General features: G+C 37.8%; 1 protein-coding gene across 5 annotated transcripts in view; it reads left to right on the forward strand.

The window, feature by feature from the left end:
• Nucleotides 1–27,478, forward strand: part of TRIO (trio Rho guanine nucleotide exchange factor) — a 249,072-nt gene that overhangs the window by 107,778 nt on the left and 113,816 nt on the right. For all 5 annotated transcript variants that reach the window (XM_054057258.1, XM_054057257.1, XM_054057255.1 and 2 more), the window contains exons 10-13: nt 6,800–6,922; nt 13,280–13,471; nt 22,710–22,879; nt 23,828–24,002. In XM_054057258.1, the coding sequence (XP_053913233.1) occupies nt 6,800–6,922; nt 13,280–13,471; nt 22,710–22,879; nt 23,828–24,002 (660 nt within the window). The remainder of the gene's footprint in view (nt 1–6,799; nt 6,923–13,279; nt 13,472–22,709; nt 22,880–23,827; nt 24,003–27,478) is intronic.

Here is a 27,478-nt window from a genome sequence, read left to right on the forward strand (position 1 = left end):
CTTTATTTACTTTAATTCAGATTGGATGAAAAAGTTTTTTTTCTGGACAGCTATTCTGAGCTTGTGCTGGAAGCTGACATTCGTATTCTAAGTAAAATTCTTAACCTGAAGTTTCAGAAAGACTTGTAGGACTAATGTGCAGAAAAATAACAGTGTTATTCTCTGACAGATTTTTAGTTTCAAATCCTCAGTGATACTTAAATGACTTAATTGGATTTCTTTAAAACCTGATAGTATACTGAAGAGGCATAAAAATTACAGATAAGATTACTTTCTCCCAATGACACTATTCTTGAATTAATTAGTTATTAGCTGCCATATTCTTATTATTCTGATGACATCCAGAAAAGTTAGTAGTTATGTACAGTTATTAATATCTCTGACATAATTTTAGCTTACAAAGGTAAAGCTGTAAAGAATTCCTTTGTTGATAGATTTTTAATAAACAGAAAATGTCTGCCTTAGGCTGCAAATGACAGAGACATTAGTAATTTATGCCTTAATAGTGCATCTTTATAAAAAAAGTAAAGATGGCCAGTACGTGCTGACCATGTTCTTTCGTTTCAGTGTAAAGTTGTTCACAAATTGGGAACTTGGATTTTGAGGCAGCCATTCATGTATTCTAGTTAAACTAATCTTGTTTCTTCCAAATTAGTTGCACGTTAAGCCAAATTTCTTACACTCGCGTGTTTCAAGAAGATGCTGTATGTGAGAAGTTGGGAGTGAAATAACCTGGTTTGCATCACTTACACTAGTTGACATAGATACTTAATTCAGGCAGGCAGTGAGGAGACTAAGTAGTCTTGTTAGCTCAGCTTTCTTCTACAGGCAGTGCCTATCTGTTCCTGTAAGTTAAAGAAAAACAGTTTAAAAAGTATGTAAGTACTAAATTAAATGTAAAATTACTAAAACTTTATTGCTCGATTTTCAATGTAAAAAGAGGCATATATTAAAAGGCAGACAGTCATCCAACTTCTTAACAGTCACATGTGACTGAGCATGCAGAAAGGCACAAGAAATGTTAGCTGATGAAAAAAGTAAGAGGAAGCAGAGTCAATGTTATGGATGGTCAGAAAGGGCATAGAAAACCAAATTGAAAACACTGTTGTGCCACTGTATAAATCCTTCAAGATTACTACATAAATAGTAGCTAGTAAGGAGAGTCTAGTGCTGGTACTTGGATGAGTACTCAGTGAAGGGCAGTTGTCAAAACTGATGAGGCACAAGTCTGGAAAAGAATCACTTCTTAAACTTAAAAGGCTTCATATGGAATCTTCTTAAACTGAAATTAACACAGCGGTTTGCTTCTTGTAGGGAAAAATATAGGTCTTCTCAGTAGTGCCTGCAAGTGCTGATTGGATCCTAGGACTTTCTCTTCTAGCTTGAATTCAATTCAAGTAGGACCTACTTAGACAGCCAAGGCCAAGTGATCTCCTGAGGTTATTTGCCAGATACATTATTCAAGTTTCAGGCTTGTAGGCCAGGCTGTAGGCAATTTATTTCCTGGAGGAAGGTGTTCATTAAATGCTACAGAGAATCTTATTGTGCTGTTCCTACTCTTTGCCATTATTATCTTGGGAGTCATAAAAAGTTTGTAGGAAATTCTTCTTTTCTTCTCTTTCCTATGTCATGACTCTTGAAGTGAAAGAGTTAGCTCTGAGACTGCTTTATTCTTTGAAGTTGGCAAATGACCCTTCATTAGACTCAAGTAATTGCAGAGTCACCGTGAAATTCTTCAGCAATAAGCTAGATGCTCCTTCTCTATCAGCCCTTGGAACTGGTGCATTAACATCAAATAGTCACAGATCTGAAAACAACAAAGTAGACAGCTTCACCTATTTTTATAACTTCCAGTATCAAGAATATGTTATCCATATCACACATGTGAATTATGAGTATATCAGAAGTTTTCCGTATAAACCAACCGACTCAAGAGGGTTACTCCATCTAGGCGTATTATTCAGTACAGGCTTTACCTACTGGTTGGAGAAATTTCTTCATGTTTATGGCTCTGGTTTCTCTGTATGCCTTGTGAGGCAGATCTTGCATGAAATACCAAGATATGCTCTTGAGAACTGGAAGATGCAGCCATGTTCCTAATCCTTTCCCTTAATATCCAGTAGTTATCACTGCCAGAGACTCAATTGTCCTTTGTTTTATTCCTCTAATGGCTGTTAACATCCACATTGGAGGTTTCTGAAATGTTGCATGTGAAACTATAGCTCTTTGTTATGTTACTCTAACTTAACTTTGCACATGCTGGTGTATTTTGGGCACTGCCCTGTGAATTAGAGTGTATTGTGGTTAGTGTTCCCTTTCATAATACAACTTTTTATACTAACATTTCAGTGCAGATCATGCTTGTAAGACAATAATTCAACATCCATACCAGACAAATTAATCTAATAGCCAAAAGCAATGCCTTAAAGATAAGGGCAAGTACATAATGGTATTTCCCTGGAATAATCTTACTTTAGCAGACTGTAGCTCCCTCAGCTTCGAAAATTCTTCAGTGGGGGGAAGAAAGTGATCCTAAATAATAAGGTTTATTTTTTCTTGTAAAACAAAACCAAACCCACCTGATCAGGTCTTCTAATTTCTCTGAGAATTATTAGCTCTTTAACTGAATAATCATTGACACCGCTCAGTGCATGAAATAACTTGGTTTTGAAGTATTGGTTACATTTATATCCAAGAAGATTCCAGTATGGTTTATGTAGGGCTCTAAAGCAACTTCCTAAAATACTTTAGTTTTCATTTGCAGATTCTCTCAAGCTTCTTAGTCTTTGTTCAAACCTAAATAATTCAATTAAGATTACCTTGCGTGATTTAGAAACTGGCATGAAAACTTTTTTTCATTATTGTCAGTAAAGTTAAATGGTTTTTTTTTTTTTCCCATGTCAGGATAAACTAATGCAGTCTTCTTCCGCTGTTTATAGTTAAATTGCACGTAGTGGCAAGCAACCAAGTGCATTGCTAGTCAATTTGTAACTGTCCTTCAGCACAAGTGTGTGATTTCCTCCTCTTCCCTCTGCTTGCAGAGTTTTCTGCTGGATTAATAAAATAAATCAGTTAGTGCAAGTGTTAAGTGAGTGATAGACCTGAGTTGGAGGAAGGAGTTGGCTATGTTGAGCTGGTAATTCAGATTGTATTACTTACACCCTAGAAAACTGGTTCTTTTTCTGTCTTGTATGTTCAGTATTGGGAAAGTATTTCCAGTGGAGCTTTCCAAATCAACAAAAGCACTGTGGTGCTAGCTGTGTACACCAAGAATCACCTGCTAAATTCTTGGGACATTTAGTAAGGAAAGTAGTACATGAAATATTAAAAATAGTAGGTAAGATGTGAATTATAGCAAATCTGAAAGTTGAAATGTGAAAACCTGTGACTGTCTTAAACTGAATGGAATTCTAAGTTTGACCTTCAATAGCAGAAACATGCCAGGAGATCTAGTTCCTGGCTAGTTTGTGTGTTAACACCAAAAAAGAGGGTATTTATTTTAGTTAAAAAAAAAAAAGAAGTCAAGTCATTGGCTGTTCCACTCAATTGTTGAAAGTAGTCCTTTGACTCTAAAACACACTAATAAAGGTATAATTTTATGCTTAGGAATAAACGAGTTTACTGAGCAGATAATATATGCTGGCTTTTCGCTTAAGGAAAGGAGCTAGCTCTGACATTTTTGGTACTAATCAGCAGTGTTGCAGTAGCGCTGGGTTTTATGCTGCTAGGCCATGAAAGGTCAAAATTGGGTGTAAAGATAACGTTTCTGGTAGAGTAATACAGCTGGCACTCATATGGTGATAGCTTTGGAGCCTGAAAAACATTCCTGATGGCTTGCAAGGCAGAGATCAGTAAAACAGTCTTGTAGTAGGGTTTGGTTTTGTTTTGTTTTTTTTTTTTTCAAAACATGCATTTATTTTGGGTGTCACACCTTGGGTGTCTTCTCTGTCCATTCTCGACAATGGTGCTGCTGCTTCTTCCTTGATCTGCCTGCCTCAAAGACTCCATCTGAGCTTTTGTTGTCCTAGTCACTTGTTTCAGACTTGATCAATGAAGGGTGGACCAAAAATGCTTGTTACTTGCTCAGCATCAGCATAATCCTTATCACACAGGGTGATTCCCTTGTGAGTTTTGAAGGCGGTTCTAGTGTAAAATGGTTCTTCTTGGGAGAGAGCATTTCTGCATTTTAACTACCAAGATTACAAATGCAGAGATTTGCATCTTCCCCTTCTGAATATTATGTCAGCACTAAATACATGGTGGAGATCAGAAAAGTGAGCATGTGCCAAGTATGTAAAGGGATGTGGGGAGGGTAAGGACTGGATAATAATGTGGGAAAGACTGGTGAAAATGAGCACATGGAATCTGTAAAAGATCCGATTGTTTATTTCGGCAAACTGTATATACAAAACATATTTCTCAGCCATGACCAATGAATTTGTCAACATGAAGCTATCTTTGCATAGTAGTTTGTTCTATCATATATTCAGTGTCGATGCGAGAAAAAGAAACATTTTTCTAGACTTTATATTGGGCATAAGGATGGTTCTGCTGAGATTGCAGTTCTAGCTTAATGAATTAATTGCATCATTAAAGCAACTTGCTGTAGTGGAGGATACTACTATTCACCCTTTCAGTGAAAAGTATTGAGCATCTTAGACTCCTGTGTATTACCGAACTACCGGAGTGGATTCCTTGTGTTTTCAGTATTAGTAGAAGAGTCCTTAGTTTAGTGTGGTGCTATGATGGTTTCTGTAACTGTTACCTCTCCCAGGAAGAGAGATTAAGATTGCATCAGTTAAGATTGCTGAATGGCTGATGTCAGCGCCAGCTGGTGATATTGTGGTTTGGTTGAAGTGGTATGACAGGCAAGATTATACATTAACTTTGACTCTGCTTTTGCATGCCGTGAAATTCCCAAATAAAGAGTGCTTCCTCAGTTTTGTTAAGAGTGATGGTAAGAATGCTGAGCACTAAAAAGACTTATATTCACACTGATTTCATTTAGAGGCAGCAATGTTTCTCCAGTTGTTTGGTTTCTGTCATGATCTGTGTACTGGATTTCTGTGCCAGTTCCTTCTCTTGAGAAATTACTGAGCATTATTTGGAGAAAAAAATACTCTCCCTGGGCTGCTTTCTGCTTTTCATCCCATGCTTTCTGGGACAGATTTTGCTGTTGATTTCATTTGTTAGCTTATAACTGTTAGTAGTCTCCAGAGCCCAGTCTAATTTTCTCATCCCAAAATGACTCTTTTTAGCTCATCTTATAATGAGAAAAGCAGAGTAGTCTCCTGAAACTAGTCAAAAACATTGGTAATATAAAACTTACAGATAACCAAGGGCATGTTTGGCTCCTCACTCCACCTTCTCTGATCAATACTTCCCTTTGAAAGAAGCAAATGAAAATGTACCTTGACCCAAACCACAATAATATTCTTTTGGTAATACTCACTGGGAAAAACCAATATTGTGTAAGTTGAAGTGCATGCCACAGAGATTTAGTGAAGTGTTAGTGATTTGAGATGGCTGTACTATGTAGCGTTACGAGATTGTTTGTTGTTTTGAAGATGTCCAGAGAGTTTGCAAACCAAAAGGAAGATTCTAACAGTCAAGATAAATGAAAAAATCACACCAGATGGTTTCATTTTGAATACTAAAGAAAAAAAGTCTTTCTCTTTAGTTAGTTATGCTTAGTGGCAAATACTGTCAGTACAGGAAGAGGGGAAAGAAACCTCACCCACTTTCAGGAATCAGAGTAATGTACACTAATAGATAGGGAGAGATAAGATATAGGTTTCTGGTAGGTGTATTAAAAACAAAATACTCACATTTAAAAGAAAAAGGAACAGTGGAAATAAATCTTAGGTAAGTAGTCTAAAGTGCTACATAAATACTGTGTAAAACTGATTAGCTGACTTAAGAAAATTGCTTTTATGCAGTTACTTGTCTTTAATTTGGAACAGCATTCTTGAACCTCTGAGTATCTTTCAAAGAGCTAAATACTTTATGCACACTAGCTAGTGAATTAATTAAGATATGGCTAAGATGTATTAGCCTGGAGACAGACCAGATATTTTCTCTTGTTCACTCATCAGGAATTTGGTATGTGTGCAGTAATCCTTTGTGTTAACTGGCAGGAACTAATTACGTGTACAATGTTTACTATTTATAAAGCTGTCAGTCCAGTCATTGTGGTAGAACCTTTAATGTCCTTAGAATGCCCTTTGTTCCTCACTTTTTCAGCTATAAAATTTACAATAAACAATTATGTCTCCCTAATGTTTTGAGGAGATGCTTCTTTAGAATTGGGGAAAAATCATTTCTGTGCTCTGAATGCATAGATTGTCATTCATCTTACGATTTCAACTCGATTTGGTTGTGTTAGTTAAAAAGCTACTACTGAATTTTTCTTCTGGACTTAATAATATATAGCAGGATGTATATATATAACATAACTTATGTGTATATATATAACATAAAACTTTACTGTATTATTCACTTGAATCGGATTACTATCAAACTGATGAATGCGTAGAAATGAGGTTGTCCTTGGCAGGCTTCAAAATAAACATATAATCTTAAATTGTACGATTTAGCTAGTTTGAGCTAGTTATTGTGTTGAGAAATGTTAACGAGACATAATTAATGTTCTTCAATGGAAATACTGTGTTTTGATCCAACAGTAGTGTTCCTTATAAGCAGTACCTTTACAGCTTCTTAGTTTCTTGAATAGTTGTTTTTGTTGCAACATTCAGTGCATCCACTCAGAGTTTTTCTGTGTGTGTCTTCTGTACCACAGGTGTTGGATTGGATTGAAAACCATGGAGAAGCTTTTCTTAGCAAACATACTGGAGTGGGGAAATCCCTGCATCGGGCTAGAGCTTTGCAGAAACGTCATGAAGACTTCGAAGAGGTTGCACAGGTAAGCACAATCACACGAAAGACTGTACATTTGTCATGGAAATTGATGAAAAAATCTCCTCTGGCACTGAAGGGCTGGGCAGAGGGAACTCCACTACAAAATACTTGATTCCAAGAATAGGCTTTTTTGGTTTTGTTGCAAGCTTTTACTTCATTTCTCCTTTTCACTCCAGCTTTAGTGCAAAAAAGACAAACTTCTGCAGTCCTGCAGAGAGTGGAATCCTTAAAGCCCAACAAAGCTGCTACTGCTAGTATTATTTTATTCTTCTCAAAAGCATGTTTTCAAATGCTGAGTTGCAGAAGAATGAAACCTCTTCTTCTAAAGTAACTTAGTTCCATGGGATTCTAGGATTTAAATGTTTGTGCAGCCTGCAAGAGAGGGTGGAGATGAATTGAAAGCCCTGCTTCCTAACTTTAAGCGTGGGGAGTTCCCAAATCCCCACAACAGTCTGATGGGGAAGACTGGGCAGTGGCGGGACTCCTAAGAAACTGTATCATCTGACCTGGCTTTGGGACTGTTTTTTTTTTTGAATACAATTGAGTTTGTATATGCCCTTCTTTTCTGAATCATTGGTACCAACACTTTTTCCATAGGAAGACTGTAGTTTTAGCCTTAAGTGGAACTGATGATAGAACTTCAGAACACAGTTCTGTGAAAGAAAATCAAACCGAAAGAAACAAAGGTAGTAAGGAATATAGGGAGCTTAACTCGAGGAGGTTTGTTTGAGTGTGAAGTGAATAAAACCCACGAGAAGCTGAAGACTAGAATCCTCCCCATTAGTAACATGCACTGTCTGTCTAGTCTTAGTCATCAGTAAGTGTAAAGATCTCTAATATTCATCAAGAAAAATCTCATTAAAGTAGGGTTGATGCAGTGGTCCTTCAGTCAAAACAGAAGACGTTATTAGAAAATTCTGCAGTGACATAGAGGTGCTTAGCAGGAACAACTACTATGGCAGATGCATTGGAAGTGTGTTTACAGATTGCCTATTTAATGGATGATTAAGCTTTTAATAAAATTGTATTATATAGAGTCATAGAATCATTGAGATTGGAAAAGACCTCTAAGATCATCAAGTCCAGTTGTCAGCCCAGCACCACCATGCCTACTGAACCATGTCCTGAAGTGCTGTGTGTTTTGAACACCTCCAGGGATGATGACTCCACTGCTTCCCTGGGCAGCCTGTTACAATGCCAATAAAGAATTTTTTCCTAATATCCAATCTGAACCTTCCCTAACACAATTCGAGGCCACTTCCTCTTGTCCTAGAGCATTCCAGTGACTTAGGACTTGAAATAGCATCAGAAGCTTCCTCAATATTGATTTCCTATAAAATGTTCCAAAATAATAAGTGCTTTTATTTTTATATACTCATATGCTGGATTTTTCCTATGCATGTGTAATACTTCATTTTTAGTAAAATATGTAATAGTTCCCATGTGGAAGTATTTTTCTGGATCAGATAAGCAAAAATCTGTGTGTAAGACACAATAAAACCTGAATGAGCTCATACTTAATACTCCATTATTTGTGCAAAGAAGAGAAAAATGTTTGAGTAACCAAAGGAGATGAAATGTGTTGAACTGTTAGTGGGATGTAACTTGTTAAAAACAGCATCTTGTTAATTTGCATTGTACTTTAAAATACAAAGTTGTGAAGCAAACACTTAACAAAAACTTCCTAAAACTGAATGTTACTAGAGTTTAAAATGGTTTCTTTAGGGGCTGGATGGAATTTCTATTTTTAGAGATGTTGAAAATTTAAACTGGTGAAAGAACTTAAATATACTTCAGGGGACTATCTTACACTGACAGAAGGATGGACAAAATGATCTAATAAGTAATTTTTTTCATCTCTAGCTCTTGAATGTGTAGTGACTGCCAAGAGAGGCACACCCTTTGAGCTGTTTCTCTTACTTGCTCTCAAACTGAATGTAAGCAAGCCTCAAAAGGCATTTCTGTTGTTGGTATTGTAAGGAAGGTTACGTTCAAGTGTAAGACAGCAATCTGCAGTCCTTGTTAAAATAACTTGCAGCTGATTTATTCTCTACCTACATTTCTGGTTTGTCTGGATCTTTGTTCTGTTTTGGGTTTTGGGGGTTTTTGGTTTGGTCTTTTTGTGTTTTGGTTTGTGTTCCTTTTTTTTTTTTTAATAGGACCCTAGGCATAGTTATAATTATTCAGTCAGCTGTAGTTGGAAGTAGAGAGGGAGAAGAATCAAGGTAACTGTCAGTGGCATGGCAATGTTTTGTCAAATGAAGGGGCTAACAGTCATGTTGAAATATTCCTGATTGAAGGCTAACTCCTGATTTTGAGAGGACTGAAAATTATTATTTCTTCTTCCCTTTTGCTTCCTCCCTCATTCCTTTTTACTGTGAATGAGGTGCAAGTTCCTCAGCAGCATTCAAAGAGATGTTAAAATAAGCTGTATGTCAAATAGAAAAGATGTTCCACAGTCAGTGGGCTGTGGGCTCATAAATTATTCACTTAGAAATTTGTGTGAAATGAAGGCTTGTTTCTCTTTATTTGGCACTTTTTGTTACCACTACAAAAACACTAGGTAATCAAAACTCAGCCTAACAATCCTCCCTAAGTTCTGATGTATTGACATTTGTGCTACATACACACTTTGACCACTGTTGTAAAATTGTGTTGCTCTTTTCATGTGCAGCCTGTCCCATTCACTTTATGCTTACCCTCTTTTACTTCCCCCCACCTCCCTATGATCGTCTTTTTATCCATGAAACCATTTAGTCAAAGTGACAAGACTCCAAATTTTTACCTAACTGATTCACTTACAGGCGTGGATAATCAGCCTAGAAGCACTGGATGCAGATCAATAGTGTGGCGTACTTCCCCGTGCATTTTTGTATGAAACGCTATGTCAGCCTCTATGTCAGCTATGTCAGTTTAAACTATAATCAATATCTACTTTTTGACAGTAGTCTATGCTCAGAAATCATGAAAGGTATATGGCAAGAAGTAATTAATGGGATCTTTTTCCAGAGGTAATTTCTTCTCTCCATGTGCGCGAAGACTACATCTGAGTAAAGAACTCAAGTCATCTTGGTGCAAGTGACATACAAGAAAAATTCTTCCAAACCTTTGTTAGAATACACCTATCATTTCCCTACCACCATTATTTCCCACCTTCTTTAATGTTCAAAAAAAAGGTTATGTAATTGAGCTGAGCTAGTTCTGAACTTTACCCATGTGTGGCTGTACTACATCAGGTAAAGGTCCGTGTCTTACAGTATGTCGTGGCCATCACCCGGCGCACAAAGAAAAGAGACTGTATACTTAAAAAGTTACCTTTACCCTACTAATTTTTGTATGTTTGATGTCTGGAAATGAAGGATGCATTGGAACCCTTAATTTGGCTTGCTACTTTTTGAATCCATTTATGCTCTTGGAAGGTATACCAGATCCTGTGGCAATGAGTTATGTAATTTAATTACCCTTTAGATGAAAAATATTTTTGCTTTTTCATTTCAAGTGTGTTGTCTGATGCTTAAAGATGATTGCATGCCCTGTATTTAATGAGTAATTGATCTTAATTTTCTCTACTTTAATGATTGTATAGTTGTATTAATTTTCCTGCATCAGTGTGTATCTCTTCATTAGTTTGCTCCTCCATAGTGCAATAAACTGCAGTTTGTATGAAATTCAGTCCACACCTCCACTCACTTCTGTTGCTGTACTTGTTGTTTTATTAGTGGTAGTACTCATTTCTGCACTAGTCTCTTAAACTTAATCTTTGACTTTTCTATGATGTGTTACTTCATATGCTTTCTTAAAATGTGATGTTTGTTTTTCCTGAAAAATATGTAGAGAAGGTTTCCTAACAGGAAGACTAGGAAAGCAATGGGATAAGTTGTTGGTGAAGGCGTTGAACACTCTGTTACAGAGAGTCTTTCAGCATTTTGGAGAACGCATATTAAAAACTCTAGTATAGTCGATCGTGCCTTTGGGCACAGAGGGATGGACAAGAGGACTTCTTAAAGCTCTACTCAGTTGATTCTTTTCCCCTGGGATTTAGGCAGGGTGTGCTAGTGGAAAAAAATCTGAGAAGGTGCTAATCCATTTCAAAACTCTTATGTTTTGAAATGTGAAGAATCCTTTGGCAATTTAGGAAACTGGCATAAGCAGTTTTAGGGGAGAATTACTGCTCTTTCTGCTTTCTTTTTTCTGACTAGTGGCTGCCCCTTGGTACCAATGTTTTCAAAATCTTCGCCTAATGATTTTTTCCCTCCAACCATTGCTTAGAAATAAGCAGAGAGTTAGGAAAGGCAATAGTTAGTACAGCACACCTATTTGTTGTGATTTTTATTGCAAAGGCAGTTATCTGCCAAGATATATATTCGTATTATATTTCAGCTCCATTTGAAAGAGATATTTTAGCAATAAGACATGTGTCTGATGTTAAAGCTTGAGAATTTCAACCCCTTTTGAAGCAGCATCTAGGTTGTAATTATTTCTAAGTACAGGCAATTCACCATCCAGTTTACAGAACGAGAGCTCTGATGTGCCTGGGCCTGTGTTATGCGGAAGATACTTCAGGAATTCATAAACAAGTCTTCATATATGAGATAAAGTTTTCATTAAAATGGGAAACTTCTGTTTCAGCTATCTGTAGCTGGGTGTGGCTCTCCAGGCTGATGAAGTAGTTGTTTGAGGAGTGCCTTAAGGCTCTTCAACCTTGCCTCTTCAATATGTGTGAGTTGTGACCATGGAAGTCAGAACACCAAAGCACAGATCAGAGTATGTTCTGGGCCAGCGTGGCCTAAGCCAGTGATCAGGAGCATTGAGTAATACACTTCCCACTGAAAAAGATAGACTTATGTTAGTCTCTTCAGGCTTTCCTAGGGAAACTGGAGAGGAGTTCTCTACCTCTCCATGCAATTAAAAAGCTGAAGGTTGAAGAAGGGCTGAGGTGCACATGTTCAAAATCAAGGAGGAGCATGGACTGAATTCCTTGCATAAATAGATCTTGATAAATAAAGGAGAAGCTTCCCTTAAGTATGTGAAAGTTTTCTCTGAGTCATGTAATTTGTCCTGGGCTTGCCTGGTAATTTGTTTGAGACCCTGGAGGAGAGCTCTCATTTCCTTCCCCTTAGCTGAGTTTTAGGGCTGGGCTTGGATTTAACATTTGTGGATATTATAATGTTAATTAGAGGTGTGATACTATAGTTATAGCAAAGAAAAGTAGATTTGCATAGGCTTAATTTATCTTGGGAAGCAGTTTTTTTACCTGATGTAACTGAGGTTGGGAGAAGATGGAAGGGGAGAAGGGAAAAGAGAAAGGTGTATTTTATTCTGTCAAGATGTATTTTTATTGTCTGGGGTTCAGACTTATCAAGAGACCCGATGTGAGGATGTAAGCAAAGGTTCTTAAGCGTAGGCTTGGCTTCAATCAGTTTTTTGCAGAGATTAACATCCTTCTGTGCTTTCTTGATGAGTCCATCTTGAGTACTATTTTAAAGCATGAAAACTCAAGATGAAGCTCAAAAGGAGCACACAAATTTTAGCAAATCTTTGGAATTGTTCCTGTTTCGAATTAATGAGAAAGACACAGATGCTGGCTTCAAGGTCTGAGAGTTGTTAAACATTTCTTTCTTCTCTGGTCCATAGCACTCTGCACGCTATAGTGCTCTCAGCATACCAGATACCTGACTTCTCTCACTGGTTTCTCTGCTTCATCCAAAGTCTCTTACAGCATTTATTAATCCTGTGATATGTTTGGACAATATTCCACTCAGACACTCAGCCATAGCTGACTTCTAAATCTTTCTCTGTTGCTGCTGTTTCACAAATGATGAGCCACTTGACGTGAATTTTGGGTACGTCACTCCCGTAAGGATGGAAAGAAATTCTCCTCTCCCGTGCCTCCTTACTTTTCACCTTCCTGCTGGATGTATGGATTTGGCGTTAAGCGCCTCTGCCAGCAGCTATGGCTTTCTTACCTCTAATAGTACACATCTAAAAAGCCTTCTGGCCATAGTGATTTTTACAGTGTTGAAAAAGGCCAGATTGCAAATAATTAGACATTTAGGCTGGTCTTTATTCTAGCTTAAAATATAATTCTGAGGAATAATGAATAGGCTTCCAAGTTCTGAATAAAGAAGACATTTAAACAGACATAAATAAGGAGCTAAAGAATGTATTCACAGTTAAATGGAAAGGTATGTAGAAATACAAGAAAATCTTTAGTAAGATTATATTCTACTATCTTGAAAAAAATGAAGAAAGAAAAATACATTCCAAGGGCCTTTTTGTCCTTTTGTTTTCATTAGTGGAGTGGCTTTAAAATATACTAATTTTTCTTTCTTTTAATCCTCTGAAACTGTTTTCTTTACAGAATACATACACTAATGCAGATAAGCTCCTAGAAGCAGCCGAACAGCTTGCGCAGACTGGAGAATGTGACCCAGAGGAAATTTATCAAGCTGCCCATCAGCTCGAAGACCGGATACAGGATTTTGTTAGGCGTGTGGAGCAACGCAAGATCCTGCTGGACATGTCTGTGTCCTTTCACACTCATGTTAAAGAGGTATGACTGCTGCTGAATAGTAGTAGTTAAAAGCAATATTGTCCAATATTACTTTCATTGTTAGAACCTTGCCATAGGAAGCCATGAAACCCCTAATGTATGATCAGTTGTTTGTAGTTCACTGCAAACTGAAGGCTGGAGTAGGGTGGCTGTTTTCTTTATGGATTTTTTAATTTATTTTTTTATTATTTTCATTTGTTTTCACTTTTACAAGCAGTTTCTACCTTCTTTGCTATGCAAGTACATACACTTGTTCAGTCACTGAGAAGGAGGATGGTCGAATTAGAAAACTGACACAGCTAAATGACAGCATGTTGGTGGGGAAGATACTGCACTTTTTTTGGTTGGGTTTTCTTAATCTGACCAGTTGTCCAGTGCAGTTAACAGAGTTGTCAGACACATGGTTAGAGAATCACAGTTCAAGAGACTGAATAGCATGGCACAAAAGTATAAGGCAGCCCTGCTGCCCAGAGAGGCTGTTTTCTTTTGCATTTTAGACATGGCATTTTCATCTAGTGTATTGACAACCTAAAGAGCTAATCTGATAATGACAATGGTTTGCCTGATGTCTGCAATTTTTAGTCTTCTTCAAAGGTTGAACTGATACACCAAGAAAAACAAAATTTAATCAAACACGCTTAATTTTGAACCAGATCAGTTTTCTGCTGATTCAAAACATAGATCATACGTATTTAAAAGATCATGGGAAAGGGTGGAATGAGGACTTCAGTAAGGAGTTTTGGTTAAAGGTAGCGTGGTAAATTTCAACAACTGTCAAGTACCTGTTGCCTGTTTAGAGCTAATGTGAAATCTTCTCATTGCTCAAACTAGGTGAAAATATGAAAGGCTTCTGGATCACAGCATGTCAGTGTGTGTCTCCCTTCCCCCTGCATCAAGAAGTGTTCTGTTCAGTGGGGAAGTGTAGTATTCGAAGTAGCTTTTTCAGCAAAACCTTACAGAGGAGAAAGGTGTGAGATTTTGTATATGAAACATCTGCTTTGCACTTGAAACAAATGCATCAGGCAGTTGGTCTTTGAAGGAGGTCAGGATTGAATTACTTTTTAGCTCTAGACATGAGTACATAGCTCCCCCATCAGTTATCTCTTAGATGCTTCCTTACTGGTACTCTCCCAGGACTCTGCTCATTTAAACAAAACATAGATGTTGTATTGTAAGCTGTTCTTAATGTGCACCTTTTTTGTTTTGCTATTCTCAAGCACACAGGGCTGTTTCCATTACCTGTTGGGAAGCTCCTGAGCAGTCAGCAGTCTCCTGTTACTGTTTGCATAGATTTTCAACATGTTCATTGTTTCTATAGATTTTTTCATTACCTGTTTTTCTTAGCACCAATAAGAGCAGCTGGAGTGGTATTTAAATGGATACAATTGGCTGTAGTGATGAAAGATGAATACTGTAAAAGGATTTGCAAGGGAAGGGCTTTAAAATAGCCAGAATACCAAAAGCAGACTGATCTGTGAGTCACTGTTGAGCAATTCTGGGAGTCTGATCCAGATGTGCTGGAATGTTGCCACTGCTCCCCTAGATAATAATGTTTTATTGAAAAAAAAAAATTCTATATCTTGATTTATTTCTTTGGGAAAAATATATTTTGTGATCCTGTAAGTGCACATAGCTGTTACTATGGCAGCCTTGACTTTGGGGGAAATGTACTGTGGCTGATGTACACATGCTAATTTTTTTTGGTTTTGTCATGTGGCTGACCTCTATACATAATAAAGCAAAGAAAATTTAAAAGAGTATTTATTTATGTAAACAAGACTATATTTTTATTTGTTTGTCTTCTACTTAAAAATATAGATGAGAGAGTGAGGCAGGTAGTTTATGTTTACTGGACTAGTCCTTTGGTTAAGGTACAAAGAAATAGCAAGCTCAGAACTGTCTTACACTTTCTGTAGCCTAATCTGTTTTCAGGAGCGTGTTGTTTGTTATCAACATGCATGTGGAGTGCTGAAAAGGCATCACAAAGCAGATGGAAGGTCAGAGTGCCCTAAAAGTGAAAGTCATCCATGCTTTGTTGGAAGGAGAATGCATTTCTCCTGCAGGATGTGGGAACACACTGAATGAAGTAGTGCATACCTGTAAGCATGTAATTTTTCTCTGCTATATGTTGGAGTGAAGAAATTAATGTCCATGCTTTGCTGACAAAGAGAGGAGTTCAAATAGCAGGATAACATCATAGTTGTTGAAACAGAAAGAGATATTTCAGTTGTTTAAAAAAACCTAAAAACTTCTCAAACCAAAAAAAAACTCAAACCAAAAAAAACCCCAAACCTCAAAACAAAACACAACCAACATTTTTTCCCTTCAAATATTTGGGTGAATTTTGTTTCTTGTATCTTTTCTTTGTTTTCCTGGTCTAAAAAACAGGCATAAGGAATAAAAACAGTGTGTGACAGTTCGGAAGGAGCCACAGAGCTCAGAAAGGCTGAGTTGTTGGCTGTTTAAAAGCTTTGAAATCTGGCTCTGATATCCATCCAATTCCTTGATTTTTGGAAGTAGGATTTTTTGTCATGTTTTATTCTTTTCCTCAGAAATACTTCGCTTTGAATGGATGCTCCTCATCTGGATGAAAGCATTCTAATACTGCTTCAATGCTGTAGCTTTACATAACCTTTGTACTTGACACAGAAGTTGCCTGCAACTTTTCCCACCTTCCTTGGAAAACATCAGTCCTGCAGTGTCTGCGCAGTACTGTTACTCCGTCCACACTTAGTAAATAAGCAGAGTTTTTGCTTTCAGAAACGGCTTGCTTGCCTCTAAAGCAATAGATCAGCTTGATACATCCTGGAAGTAACAGAGTTTTGCTGTACCTGTGCACAAAGTGGCTGTATAGTATGTGTGCAACAGCCTTTTATGATGCTCATTAGAAATACTGACAGGTTTTAATGTTTCCGAAAGTTTTGTAGCTAGGTGGCTACAAGCTGGTAGAGTTTCCTGTGTATTGCAGACATCAGAAAATAATGTGGAAGTTCTCAGGTTCTTCCAAGACTAACCTCAGCAGACCGAATTTCCCACTAGAGAAAATAAGGATGTATTTAGGGAAGCCAGAAATACGTTGTTATGTAATGGTATTGCTTGTTTTGCTTAATAGTGATCAAAGAAAATCGATTGGGTTTTGTATTTTTTTTAATATATATTGTGATTCCATGCTGTTGCATTATTGCTAGTGTTACATTCGTAAGGCTGTGAATATTGATTTTTAGCTCCTATGCAAACAGTGAGGAATTTCACAGTATAAGTCAGACTTTTCAGTAAGTGATATACTGAAGTTAAGCCATACATTGGCAAGCTTTAGAAGTCTTTGGGACCATTAATATCTCTCTCAGAATCTTGGCGTTGAAAATACAGGTTTTCAGCCTGAGAATGGATAAAATGCCACTGGAATGGTTGACCACTGCAAATCCTTTATGACTTTTGTGCCTTTTGACGTTTAATAATATGGAGAGGGACAAGGTAAGAAAAAAATTGCACAAATAAAAGCTACGTTTCCTAAACAAACAGTTATCATACAAGATTATGTGCAAAATAGAGGAACAAGAGTCATGGTAGTCTTTGCTGTGAAATCTGTCACCAAGTACAGATGAACAAGATTTTGATGTGAATTTAAATTCTTCCATACACATACATACAGACACACATGCTCACGCACTCTCTCTGAAATAGCTCCCTCAGCATCTATGAGTGGGAAGACTGAAAACCTGGCCAAGTCAGGTGTCTGTAGTAGTGCCAAAGTAGAGCAACAGATATTTTCCTAACTGGAGTGTGGGAACATAGAACAGGGCTAAATGTACGTGGAAGAGGATGATCTCTTAAGAGCCTGTTGGCTTTTTGCATATAACCTTTTGAGTGTATTCTGACAAGTTCATTATAAAGTAGCTTGGAACGCTTTTTATGTATACACAACATGCCTAATGGTGTTAATATGTGTCTATTTTCTGTCTTACTCGAACTAAACTTTACAGGAGAATAGGCTGAGGTTGAAACAAAGAAAAAGGAAGTGGAATTGGCTAAGATTTCAGATACAAAACCTTGCTGTTCCTGAACAAAAGTAATGAAACAGTAGTTTCTGCAAGCTGTTGAAGAAAGGTGGAACTGTTTTGAGCGTGCAAGTGCATGGGAAGGCTGAGGAGGCCTTGCTCTGGCCATAATGCTGCTGATTCATTCTTATCTAGCTATGAGGTGTATGTATTTAATTTGAAAAATTTTGTTGATAACAGTCTCACCCAGTCTCATGACTCACTGCCAGAAATATGCCCTCTTCTGCGTTTTCTGTTATGGAAGGGTGTTCATCCACACAGCCTTTCATTTGTTTCATCTCAGGGTAGTCCCCAAGGTGACAGACCTGCTCTTCTTGTTGCCTGTCACTTCTAAGTATTTTGATCTACAGCTTAAATGTGAATGTCATAAGAAAGGCTGCTCTCTCTTCTGCATGCCCATCACAGGCAGAAGGACAGCTGTTGAATGCCCTCATCGAAATGTGGAGGCTCTGTCCCTTGGGCTTTTGTGCATCTCTGATACTTTTATCGTGTCATTATAGCATAGCAATGCTCAGTGTGATGAGTCTGGCAGAATATATGAAGTTCAGTCTCTGGTCAGTACTTTGATATGCCATTCGTCTTGAATATGAGGACAGTTTTCTTGTTCGGTTAAGAAATGGGATGAATGCTGATGAAGTGCTAGTAGTTGGTGTAATTTTAGGAAGGTTTGAGAAACTTGGTTTTGCTTCAAGGGTGAATTTATTCCAAATAGGAAGTTTATTCCATTGTAACTTTAGTATAAGGGTATTTAAAGCTTTTAAAAATAATTAAAATATACATGATTTAGTATCTTAAATGTCACTGAAAGACAAATTCCAGGGGATTTAACACCTTTTTGGTTTGGTTTGGTTTTGTTTTGTTTTGTTTTGTTTTTTTAAATGCAATTTTTGTCCACTCTGCATTCTGGAAGTCAAAGCTTACAGGCAGACATGCATACACCAGGCCCCTTCTGTGCTCAGATATACTTGTAAGGGAACACTATTGCAACATTTGGCCCTGTACAAATAATAGCTCCTTCAGCAACTATGCCTCTGGTGATACACATATTGTAACACTGTGTTGGTGTGCAGGGGCAGAAAAGGGGAATTAGCAGTTTTTAAATCCAGAAACTGTGTGCCTTTCTTTGTCTTACCCTGCTGAAAAGGCTGCCTGCGTATCCAAATGCCATTATTATAATATAAAATAAATTCTGAAATAGTCACAGATATTTTACCTTAATAAAATAACTTTTGTTATTCCCTACACTGTATTATTTACACTCAGGAAGGTATTTACTATGAAATATTTTTTTTCCAATATTATTCAACAAATTACCTAAGGTCATATTTAGCTGCAGTCTTTCAGGAGAGTGCAGAGGTGGTACTTAAATGAATAGAGGCCCACACTGGAAACACTGAGATTTCCAGGATGTTGCAGACAATTAAAATAATACCATCTCAGTGACTAATGGCATGCTCCCAAGAACTTAGGAAAGAGGTAGCACAGGATGCAGGCTCATTCAAGCAGATGTTTCTTAGTCTGTGTTATATTTAGATCAAGGAAAAAAATCTGCTGGGTGAAACGTTTGCATGTCAGGGATTCAGAGTTTGATTTCCCTCTCCAGTTTTAATTCTGATAAGATGTGAAGAGCAGATGAAAAGAGAAGAGCCTCCTTCTGTGACTAAATTGAGTTATTTATACAGTTTTCTCACTGTACTTTACAGCTGACTTGCTGCTGGATATGTTCTTACTAAGGTCACAGGACTTGGTCATTTGTTTAAGCATCTTCATGCTGCTTCTTTTACAGAGATTAGAAAAAAATATGCTTGGAAGTTGCTTGAAAGTTCACACTGAGAGAAAGTTCGATTTGTTTTGTCGTTGTCCCCCCTGCACGGATTTTTTTTTTGTTATTGCTTTTTTATGGAATAATACATTGTCTAAGAAAATCATTGCACTATAAAATCTCTAGTTCTGCACTGCTGAAAGTGTATGGGTAAGCTCCAGTCTCTGTTCACTCCCTACTGTGAACAGTTTGCTTTCTTTTGGCTTTGCTGTGCAACCTTGTACTGTCTTAGTCCTTAGTTTTGTATCTAAACCCAATATAATTTATGTAATTTCCAGTATATCCAGTGCTATTCTGGTTTTAAAGCTGTCTACAAGACAGCTATTGCTACCCGTTATGAATTAAGCTCCTCTTAGTAAGTAGCATGATTTTCTATCCAGCTTTAAGAATCTGGCAGTTTTGTTCATCTGTGTTGGCTTTATTCTAATGTTTGTGTATAAACGTGAAGATTATTTTGAGGTGGAGCTGTTTATCATAAACTTACTTTGTGGAAAAGTGTAAAAAGCTTATTTCGTAATGTAGTAGAGTAGTTTTGCTATGAAAGTGTCACAGAGCTGTGCAGTCACTGTAGGGAACGGCTTAAGTTCTTCCACTTTCAGTAATGTATGAATCACAGCTAGATAAGTAATGCATACTAATTTCTGTCCTTCTTTTTCTGCGCATTCATAAAATGTTTTTTCTTCCCAAGCAGTGGGCGATTCAGCTAATGAACTAGGCAAACAAAGTGTATTTTTGAGCCCTTTGGTGCCTTGGGGACAAGATACCATCATGCCGTGCTGACCAGGCACTAAGCCGGTCAGCATAACGCTCTGTTGTGCTAGTGCCCATGTCTTTCTGCTTTACATGGGTGGTGTTGCTTCAAACTGATTACACAGATGGAAAGGTCTGCTTGTTCTGTGTTACTTGGTCTCTAGCATCCAGGATGAGAATTAAGGGAAATATTTCTGTTTGCAGTACATTACGAGTACAACACATAAAAGTTTCATTCTCTTGTCAGGCCCTCTCCACCCAGTTACAGAAGTGACTGAAACATATTTGAAGAATTGCATAGTTGAGGTGTCCCTTGAACAGATGTGAGACAAAGATGTATAGAAGAACAGTAAAGTAATTCTTAGACCTGCCATGAGCCACAGTGCAGGTGCTTATAAGGGAGCCAAGGGGCAAATTTGATAGAGTCCAAGAGACTCAAAATTGCTTTAATTCCAGTTTGTCTGTAATAAACGTCTCTGAAAATTGGACCTTTTATAAATTGTGCAATAAGTGAGGTAGAGTTCTTCCAGCTAGCACCAAATACGAGATATGTAGTCAACAGTAAAGTGTTACTCTTGAATGTATTTGCACAGTCACAGGCTGCATTATTTGTATGTACACACTAGCTCACTTGGAATGTGTCTAGCACAGTGTCCTACTATTACAGTTCAGACATAAACTTCATAAGGTAAGAGAGAAATAAAAACATGTCTTCTGGGTGTTGAAAACTAAGTATTTTTCAAGTTGTATTTTGAGTCTTCTCGCTCTTAAGTTTCATTTGTTTCAAAGTGAAATTTGTATTCCTAAGTATGGATTTGGGAAAAAAAAAGAAATTTGGATGCTGTATTGAGTTATGCTGCAATGAATGTTGACGAGTGCTTTTGACCCGCTTCCGAAGTTTTGTTGATTTGTGCTCCTTTTCATAAGAAAGACTGCTGTGGCTTGAGCTTGTGGTGTTTACGGCTGTGGAGTTGCATTCAAATCTATGACAGGCAATGTCTTTGAAGCATGTGAGCAGTCAGAATAACAGTGTGTATGAATAGGCAGTTCTGTTTGCTGGGGTGGGGGGGGGGGGGGGAGTTAGTAGATTTGTAGAAGACAGTCTAGTTAAATGTCATTAATTCTTCCCAGTTGTGAAAATTTAGCCTACAGCTTAGTTTACTCAAAACCTATGTGCTTTTGTAGGGCATGTAAGGCTCTAAGATATAACAACTAGCATTTGGCTTTAAAACGAAACTTCAAAGGAAACAATTAATCAAGAATTTTTATTGAGTTTTCTATTTTAATGTAGCTCCAGTGGTAGTAAGGAAACTTTTATGATGAGAACATTATATAAACAACAGCATGAAGTGAATATTTTTCTAGGAAATGTTAAGCAAAGAAATAAAGAAAACACCTTTTTCTGTCTTTTGAAATTAAGCCAGTTTTGCTTAGTGGTTTTTAACTACGTTAACCTTTTAATTAGGTTCAAAGTTAATAAAGCCTATTTGTATCCCTAAAACAAGTAAAGGCAGAGATTACAATGTAGTCAAAAGATCTTAATACTTTCAAACAGAACAGATTCAGGATAAAAGCTGAACTTTAATCCCTGTTCTTGGAATTACGGGTATTGGGATATGATGGAAGAACAAGAGAGGAGGGACCCGGTTTGAATGGTTCCTGTGAGAGTAGCTGTTTTGTTGTGCTGTTAGTCCTGCTTGCAGGGCTGCTGCAGGACTCAGCCATGCTCCCTCTCTTCAGGAAGTGTTTTTATCAGCTGCACAGTAGATGGCTGATGAATAATATTCACACAGAGTTTAGAATGCAACAACATTCCTCATGAAATTGTGGAAAAAGAATACAGTAGGGTTCAAGTGGCCAGTAGTGATAACTAGCTAGCATATATGTGGAGACTTTTCTATGAGCTGCAAAGTAGGAGCAGTTCTGAACAGGGATATGTGCACTCCTAAGGAGGTAGAAGAAACATTTAATTAGCTGGTGGAATTACTCGTGATGATTTTTGTTGTAATAGTATGCAATTGAGATCAAGAAGGTAAACACCATAACTGTAAGAATCGTGACAGAAAAATAACTTCTCACATCTGATTTCTCTCTGTATTTTGTTTTCTGAAATGCCCTTTTCTTTTTCCTTTTTCTGGAAGGCCACGGAAAAGCGTTACGTTATCTGTGTGCGTGTGTCAGCCTGGCAGTGTAAATTTGATGGTGGCTACAATACATCTCCCTTCCTTCCTTCCTTCCTCCCTTCTCTCTGGGAGTGTTACCATAGCATTTCCCTCCCAGGGACCGTCTTGCAGAGCTGCAGATGGGATACTCGCTATGAACTCTGTGCTGCTCAGTCGGGTACGCTCAGTACTGTAGAAAGAAAATGGCAAAGAAGGGGTGACTTAGCAACACGGATAAAGCTTTCCTGGTATTTTCAGCAAAAACCTGATTTGAAACAAAGACTCGTTTTTATTAAATTGAGGATGGCATTTTTCTATGAAGAGAAACAAATCCTGTTTCTCCTCCCCCACTTCAGTCTGTTTTCTCTTGTCCGGGGAGATTGATTTGGAGTAGTGACTGCCTGATTCTGGGGCTTACATTTCGTTTTTTTCCTCTTGTCCTGTAGCTGTGGACATGGCTTGAGGAGTTACAGAAAGAACTGCTTGATGATGTCTATGCTGAGTCTGTGGAGGCTGTCCAAGATCTGATAAAACGTTTTGGTCAACAACAACAGACAACTTTGCAGGTTACAGTCAATGTCATAAAAGAAGGCGAAGATCTTATACAGCAACTAAGGTAAAACAAGTTTTTATTTAAATCTCTTCTGGTGTACGTCCCATACCTTGTGAAGCTCTTTCTATTTTGAGGGTAGCTGTGATGACTACAAGATATGAGCTATAAATAAAACTTGTAAATATTAGGACTACAATGATGTTTCATGCTGTACTGATAGTCTCTAACCCTCTGTTTACAGGAAGTTCAGCCTATAAACACTACCTTCACAAGAAGGATATTTTGTTTATGTAAGCTACCTTTGTGGTAGGAGCAATCATATGTCTTTGTAGTGTGACATACAGGGCTCCACAGCATTTTGAGTTGTGAGCAGCAGCCTTTTTATTAAGAGGTACTTGACATTGTTTTGCAGACTGATAAGTAACTTTATTTTAGTGAAAAACATCACTTTGCAGTTAGTTTCATTTAGTAACAGTCTAAATAAATTTGGGCCTCAGATGCACTGGTACATTTCCCCTTTACTGCAGGAGCTGATGTTATCATATCTGAACTTGCAATTTTTATACTAAAGTAAAAGATGAAGTAAATTTTTTATGATGATCTAATTTTGATCTTTTTTTTTTTTTTTTTTTTTTGTTGCCAGGAAGATTCAGTAAAGCAAATAGTTATCATATGCCACTTCCTTTTCACAAGATAAGGGGTTGTCTCTGGTTTTACATTTTATTCTTCCTGTAAACATGTCCTTAAATGTTGAATTAGTCAAAATATGAAAGTAATCCAATTTCCTAATGCTTTTTCAAGTACTTAAACGTAATTTGATCTTCTGTTAACAAAGATGTACAGACTTAGCTTTCATGTAATATGACTTGCACTGACCTTATCTGAAACAGTCTTACATTTTGTGATCATGTACAGCATCCAATTCATATGGGTTTGTTTTAATTAATATTCTTTTTTTTTTTTTTCTTCCTCCACCCCTTCCTGCTTTTTCCCTCTCTCTTCTTTGAATAGGGATTCTGCCATTTCTAGTAACAAGACTCCCCATAACAGCTCGATCAACCACATAGAGACAGTCCTTCAGCAGCTGGATGAGGCCCAGTCTCAAATGGAGGAGCTTTTCCAAGAACGCAAGATCAAGCTCGAGCTGTTTCTGCAGCTCCGTATATTTGAAAGAGATGCAATAGATGTGAGTGTCTGCTCTTGAAGGTGCACTGCACTTACTCCTCCTCTTGTATAGGAACATTTATACAGAGATGGTTGTGTATATGCTTTGGCATGTGGCTCAAATGACTGTTAGACTTAATTCTTAACTGAACTAAGACTTTTGTCTTATACATGAAAGTGTCAGGAGAGTGCAGAGCTGAGCTTTTTGATACTAACTCCAGCTCTGATTGTCTCCTAGTGCATCTTAAAGAAAATGTCTTGTAAAACATAATGTACTGGTTGCTTTATCTGAATATCAAGCTATCTTGATATGACTAGTATGCTTACAGTTAAAATGAATAAGTCTTGCAAGATGGTTTAGTACAAACTCTCTAAACTGTTGCTTTGTAGTAGCACCCCTCTTCTCTTTCTTTTCCAATTCAGATGTGTTTTCTTCAGTTGACAGCTTCAAGTGGTGTTTGGAATTATGTTCTAATATTCAGTAGTGTTGTATGGTCTGTCTGTCTGAGTTTTTTAAAGAAGATTTTTTTTTCCACCTCTGAAAATAATGCAAAAGCAGTTGTAGAGCCACACTCCTGCAAAACTTCAAAAAATTTTGAGACTAACCAAATCCTGGAGGAGGTTTGCAGTTTATCAGTTGGAAGGTTTCTGTTTGTGTGCAGGAAGCTTAGGTCAACAGAATTGCATTATAAAGTTTCAGCTAAGTTGACTATATGACATACGTAAAACCACTTGTGCTGTACACAGTGGCTAACACTTGAATTGGTGCCTCAGAAGCTTCAGGGTTATCCATTGGTAAATGATCCTGTTTGAGTATATATCAAGACTCTTGAAAACAGGAGTTGCAGTGATAATTTTACCCCTTTGATTGTACATGATAAAAGCTCCAGCTGTTGGTTAGGTACTAATGGTGTAATGGCAAAAGGCAGTCAGCAGAAGTGATAGCTTATCACATGCTTTTTTTTTAAAATCAGAATTAGATATCATTGCTCAAGTCTGATTTAGCTAAGCACAGTGTTAGGAGGAATGCAGGAATAGACAGACACAGTTCCTTGATCCATGCCCATAGAGGAAGTGAGAGTGTACGCTGTACAGTAATAACAACTCTGATGTACAGGAAGACTGAGAAAGTTCTCTATTCTGCATTACACACTCAGGAGGTGAAACTAGTCTGCAGGGAGTTTGCTGCGTTGATTATGAGAAAGTAGCTGTCTTGAATATGCAAGGGGAAGATTTAGCAGAATTGTGATTGTAATAATTAGTTGGATAGCTGGTACGAGGAACACAGAAGTTATCCCTTTATAAGATTGTCAGCAATTTTAGTGTCTGCAGAAGTGATTTGCAGTGCTTGATGTTGTCTGTGTGGTGTTTTCAGAACAATTCTATGGAGGAAATGGCAGCTGTAGGGAGAAAGGCTCAAAATTTAAAATTTATGAAAATTATTAGAAGAATTACGCTAGAGGCTTGAGTGAAGTACACGATTAAGGTGATTGTCTTTGCTGTAGGTTATCTAAACCAGTATTCTACAATAGCAGAAGGGTGTTTGTAGGAGCTCTGTTTTGCAGATGTCTTCTAGTCCTTCAGTACAGGGTAGGTATTACTAAATCTGTGTACATTGTTTGGGGATAGCCATAGGATTTTGCAGTGGAAAGCTGCATATCCTAACTTGACAGCTTTTGGTTTTTCTGAAGCTGACACTTGGCACGCTCTACATTTTGGCACACAAAACATAAAGCTAAGTACCAATTACCTTGTTGAAAGAGTTGGTGTATTTTGGTTTTATGGCTTGGAAACAAAAATAGTGCTTGTTTAAGATTGCCAAGGGGTCCTCCAAGGAACAAAAGGACCCTGGCTGCAGAGCATCTTCAGCAAAACGTTGATTGCTTTGCTGTCTTTGTACCACGTCTTCTCTCTGCTTCCTCAGCAAAGCACGCTTCTCTTTTCCCTCTCCCTGAAGGCAGACATCTGTTTGGAAACTTCCGGGAAGAAAATGCAAGGACTAGTTTCAGGTCAGTTGTTTGAAAGCAGAAGCTCAGCTGAAGTAACATGATAGTGAGGAGGAGACAGATGCCAGCTAGGAACTTGCAGACCTTGTTTTGACCTCCTCCTTTGTCCTGGATTTTGTGTGATTGGCCCAATCAATTAAGGCTTGGCTGTAGGGAAAGGTTCATTCAAGGGTGCATCCTGTGAGGACTTTTTTTTCTGGAAGGCAAATAGTGTTTCTAGCTTCTTACTACTTGCTAAGTAACACCAACTAAAATGGGACAAATGGTTACCCTAGCACTTCAGGATCATATGGTACAGTTGTGCTTCTGGGAACAGTGGAGAGCTTTGCTGGCAGGGTTAGTTCCCTTCTTCTTGTCCTTACTCTTCCCTTATTAATCCGTGACAAAATCCTCCGTTTCTTTTAGTTGCTGTCTTTTATCCTGCAGAGTCTCAGAGTCTACTGTTCTTTTGGAATGGCTGTAACTGCAGCAGTGTTTCTGCTTTGCCCCTTGCTCTTGGCATATAAACTTGACTTTCTCTATCCTTGTAGATTTTTAAGTGCCATTCGTTGTGAGCTGTTTGAAGAACTCTGTTATAAATGCCCCATGTTAACTAAAGGCAAGAATGAACAAATTGTACATGAAGAGTCCCTTGCTAGGGTTATTAGCAGCGTAAGGAAGATGCGTATGTATGTAGCCTGTGGGAAGGTAGCACTGGTGACAATGAAATGTCTGTGTCTCATCTGTGTGCATTTTTGCTTGTCTGTAACTTAAATGCCTCTAGGCTGTGTCAGGGCTCCACACAATGCATACCACACACTTTTCAGCTCACAGCTTTATCTTGACTCTATTTTTGGACCATACTTACAAGATGCCTGTTAAGTCATACAGCTGAAAAGGCAAGGATGCAAAGTACTAGATCACAGAGACCTAACTCTTCTCCCTTTCCCATCTTCTCTTTTTCTTTTCCCTCCGTGTGTAATATTTTCCAGGTCCTGGTTAGCACTCCGTTGATACAAGGAATGTTAGTTAGACCCTTCTGAGAAGAGACCTGTGGTTCTTTCTTTCTTTCCCACTCAGTGTGAGAGTCACCATCCTTTCTATGTTATACGCTGCCTTGTGTCCTATCAGTGTTATCTTTAAATTTGTTTAAAACTAGGAATGTCAGGCAGCTCAGACTCTGCATTAGAAACTTACTGAACACATGCTACGGTAAGTAGATACCCTGTGTTTGTTCTAGGTTGTCCATTTCCTGAGAGTGGTGTTAATTTGTGATTCAGTCACTTTAGGTGTCTGTTAGTCGTTCATCTTTGTTCTGTTTGCTTAATACTAATTATCTTGACAGAAATTTGAAACCAAAATAGGAGTCTGCTCACCTTAAGTGTTGCTTGTAAAGCAGAACTTCAGGGGAGGCCCTGAAAAGTGTGGGCAGTGAGTGCTTAATGCATGTTATTTTAGTTTTAACTCTGCTTTCAGTACATTTCAGATTTGCACAGTGGATGCATTGGCTGAA

Source organism: Cuculus canorus, chromosome 2, assembly GCF_017976375.1.
Source record: "Cuculus canorus isolate bCucCan1 chromosome 2, bCucCan1.pri, whole genome shotgun sequence".
NCBI classification, from domain to species: domain Eukaryota; kingdom Metazoa; phylum Chordata; class Aves; order Cuculiformes; family Cuculidae; genus Cuculus; species Cuculus canorus.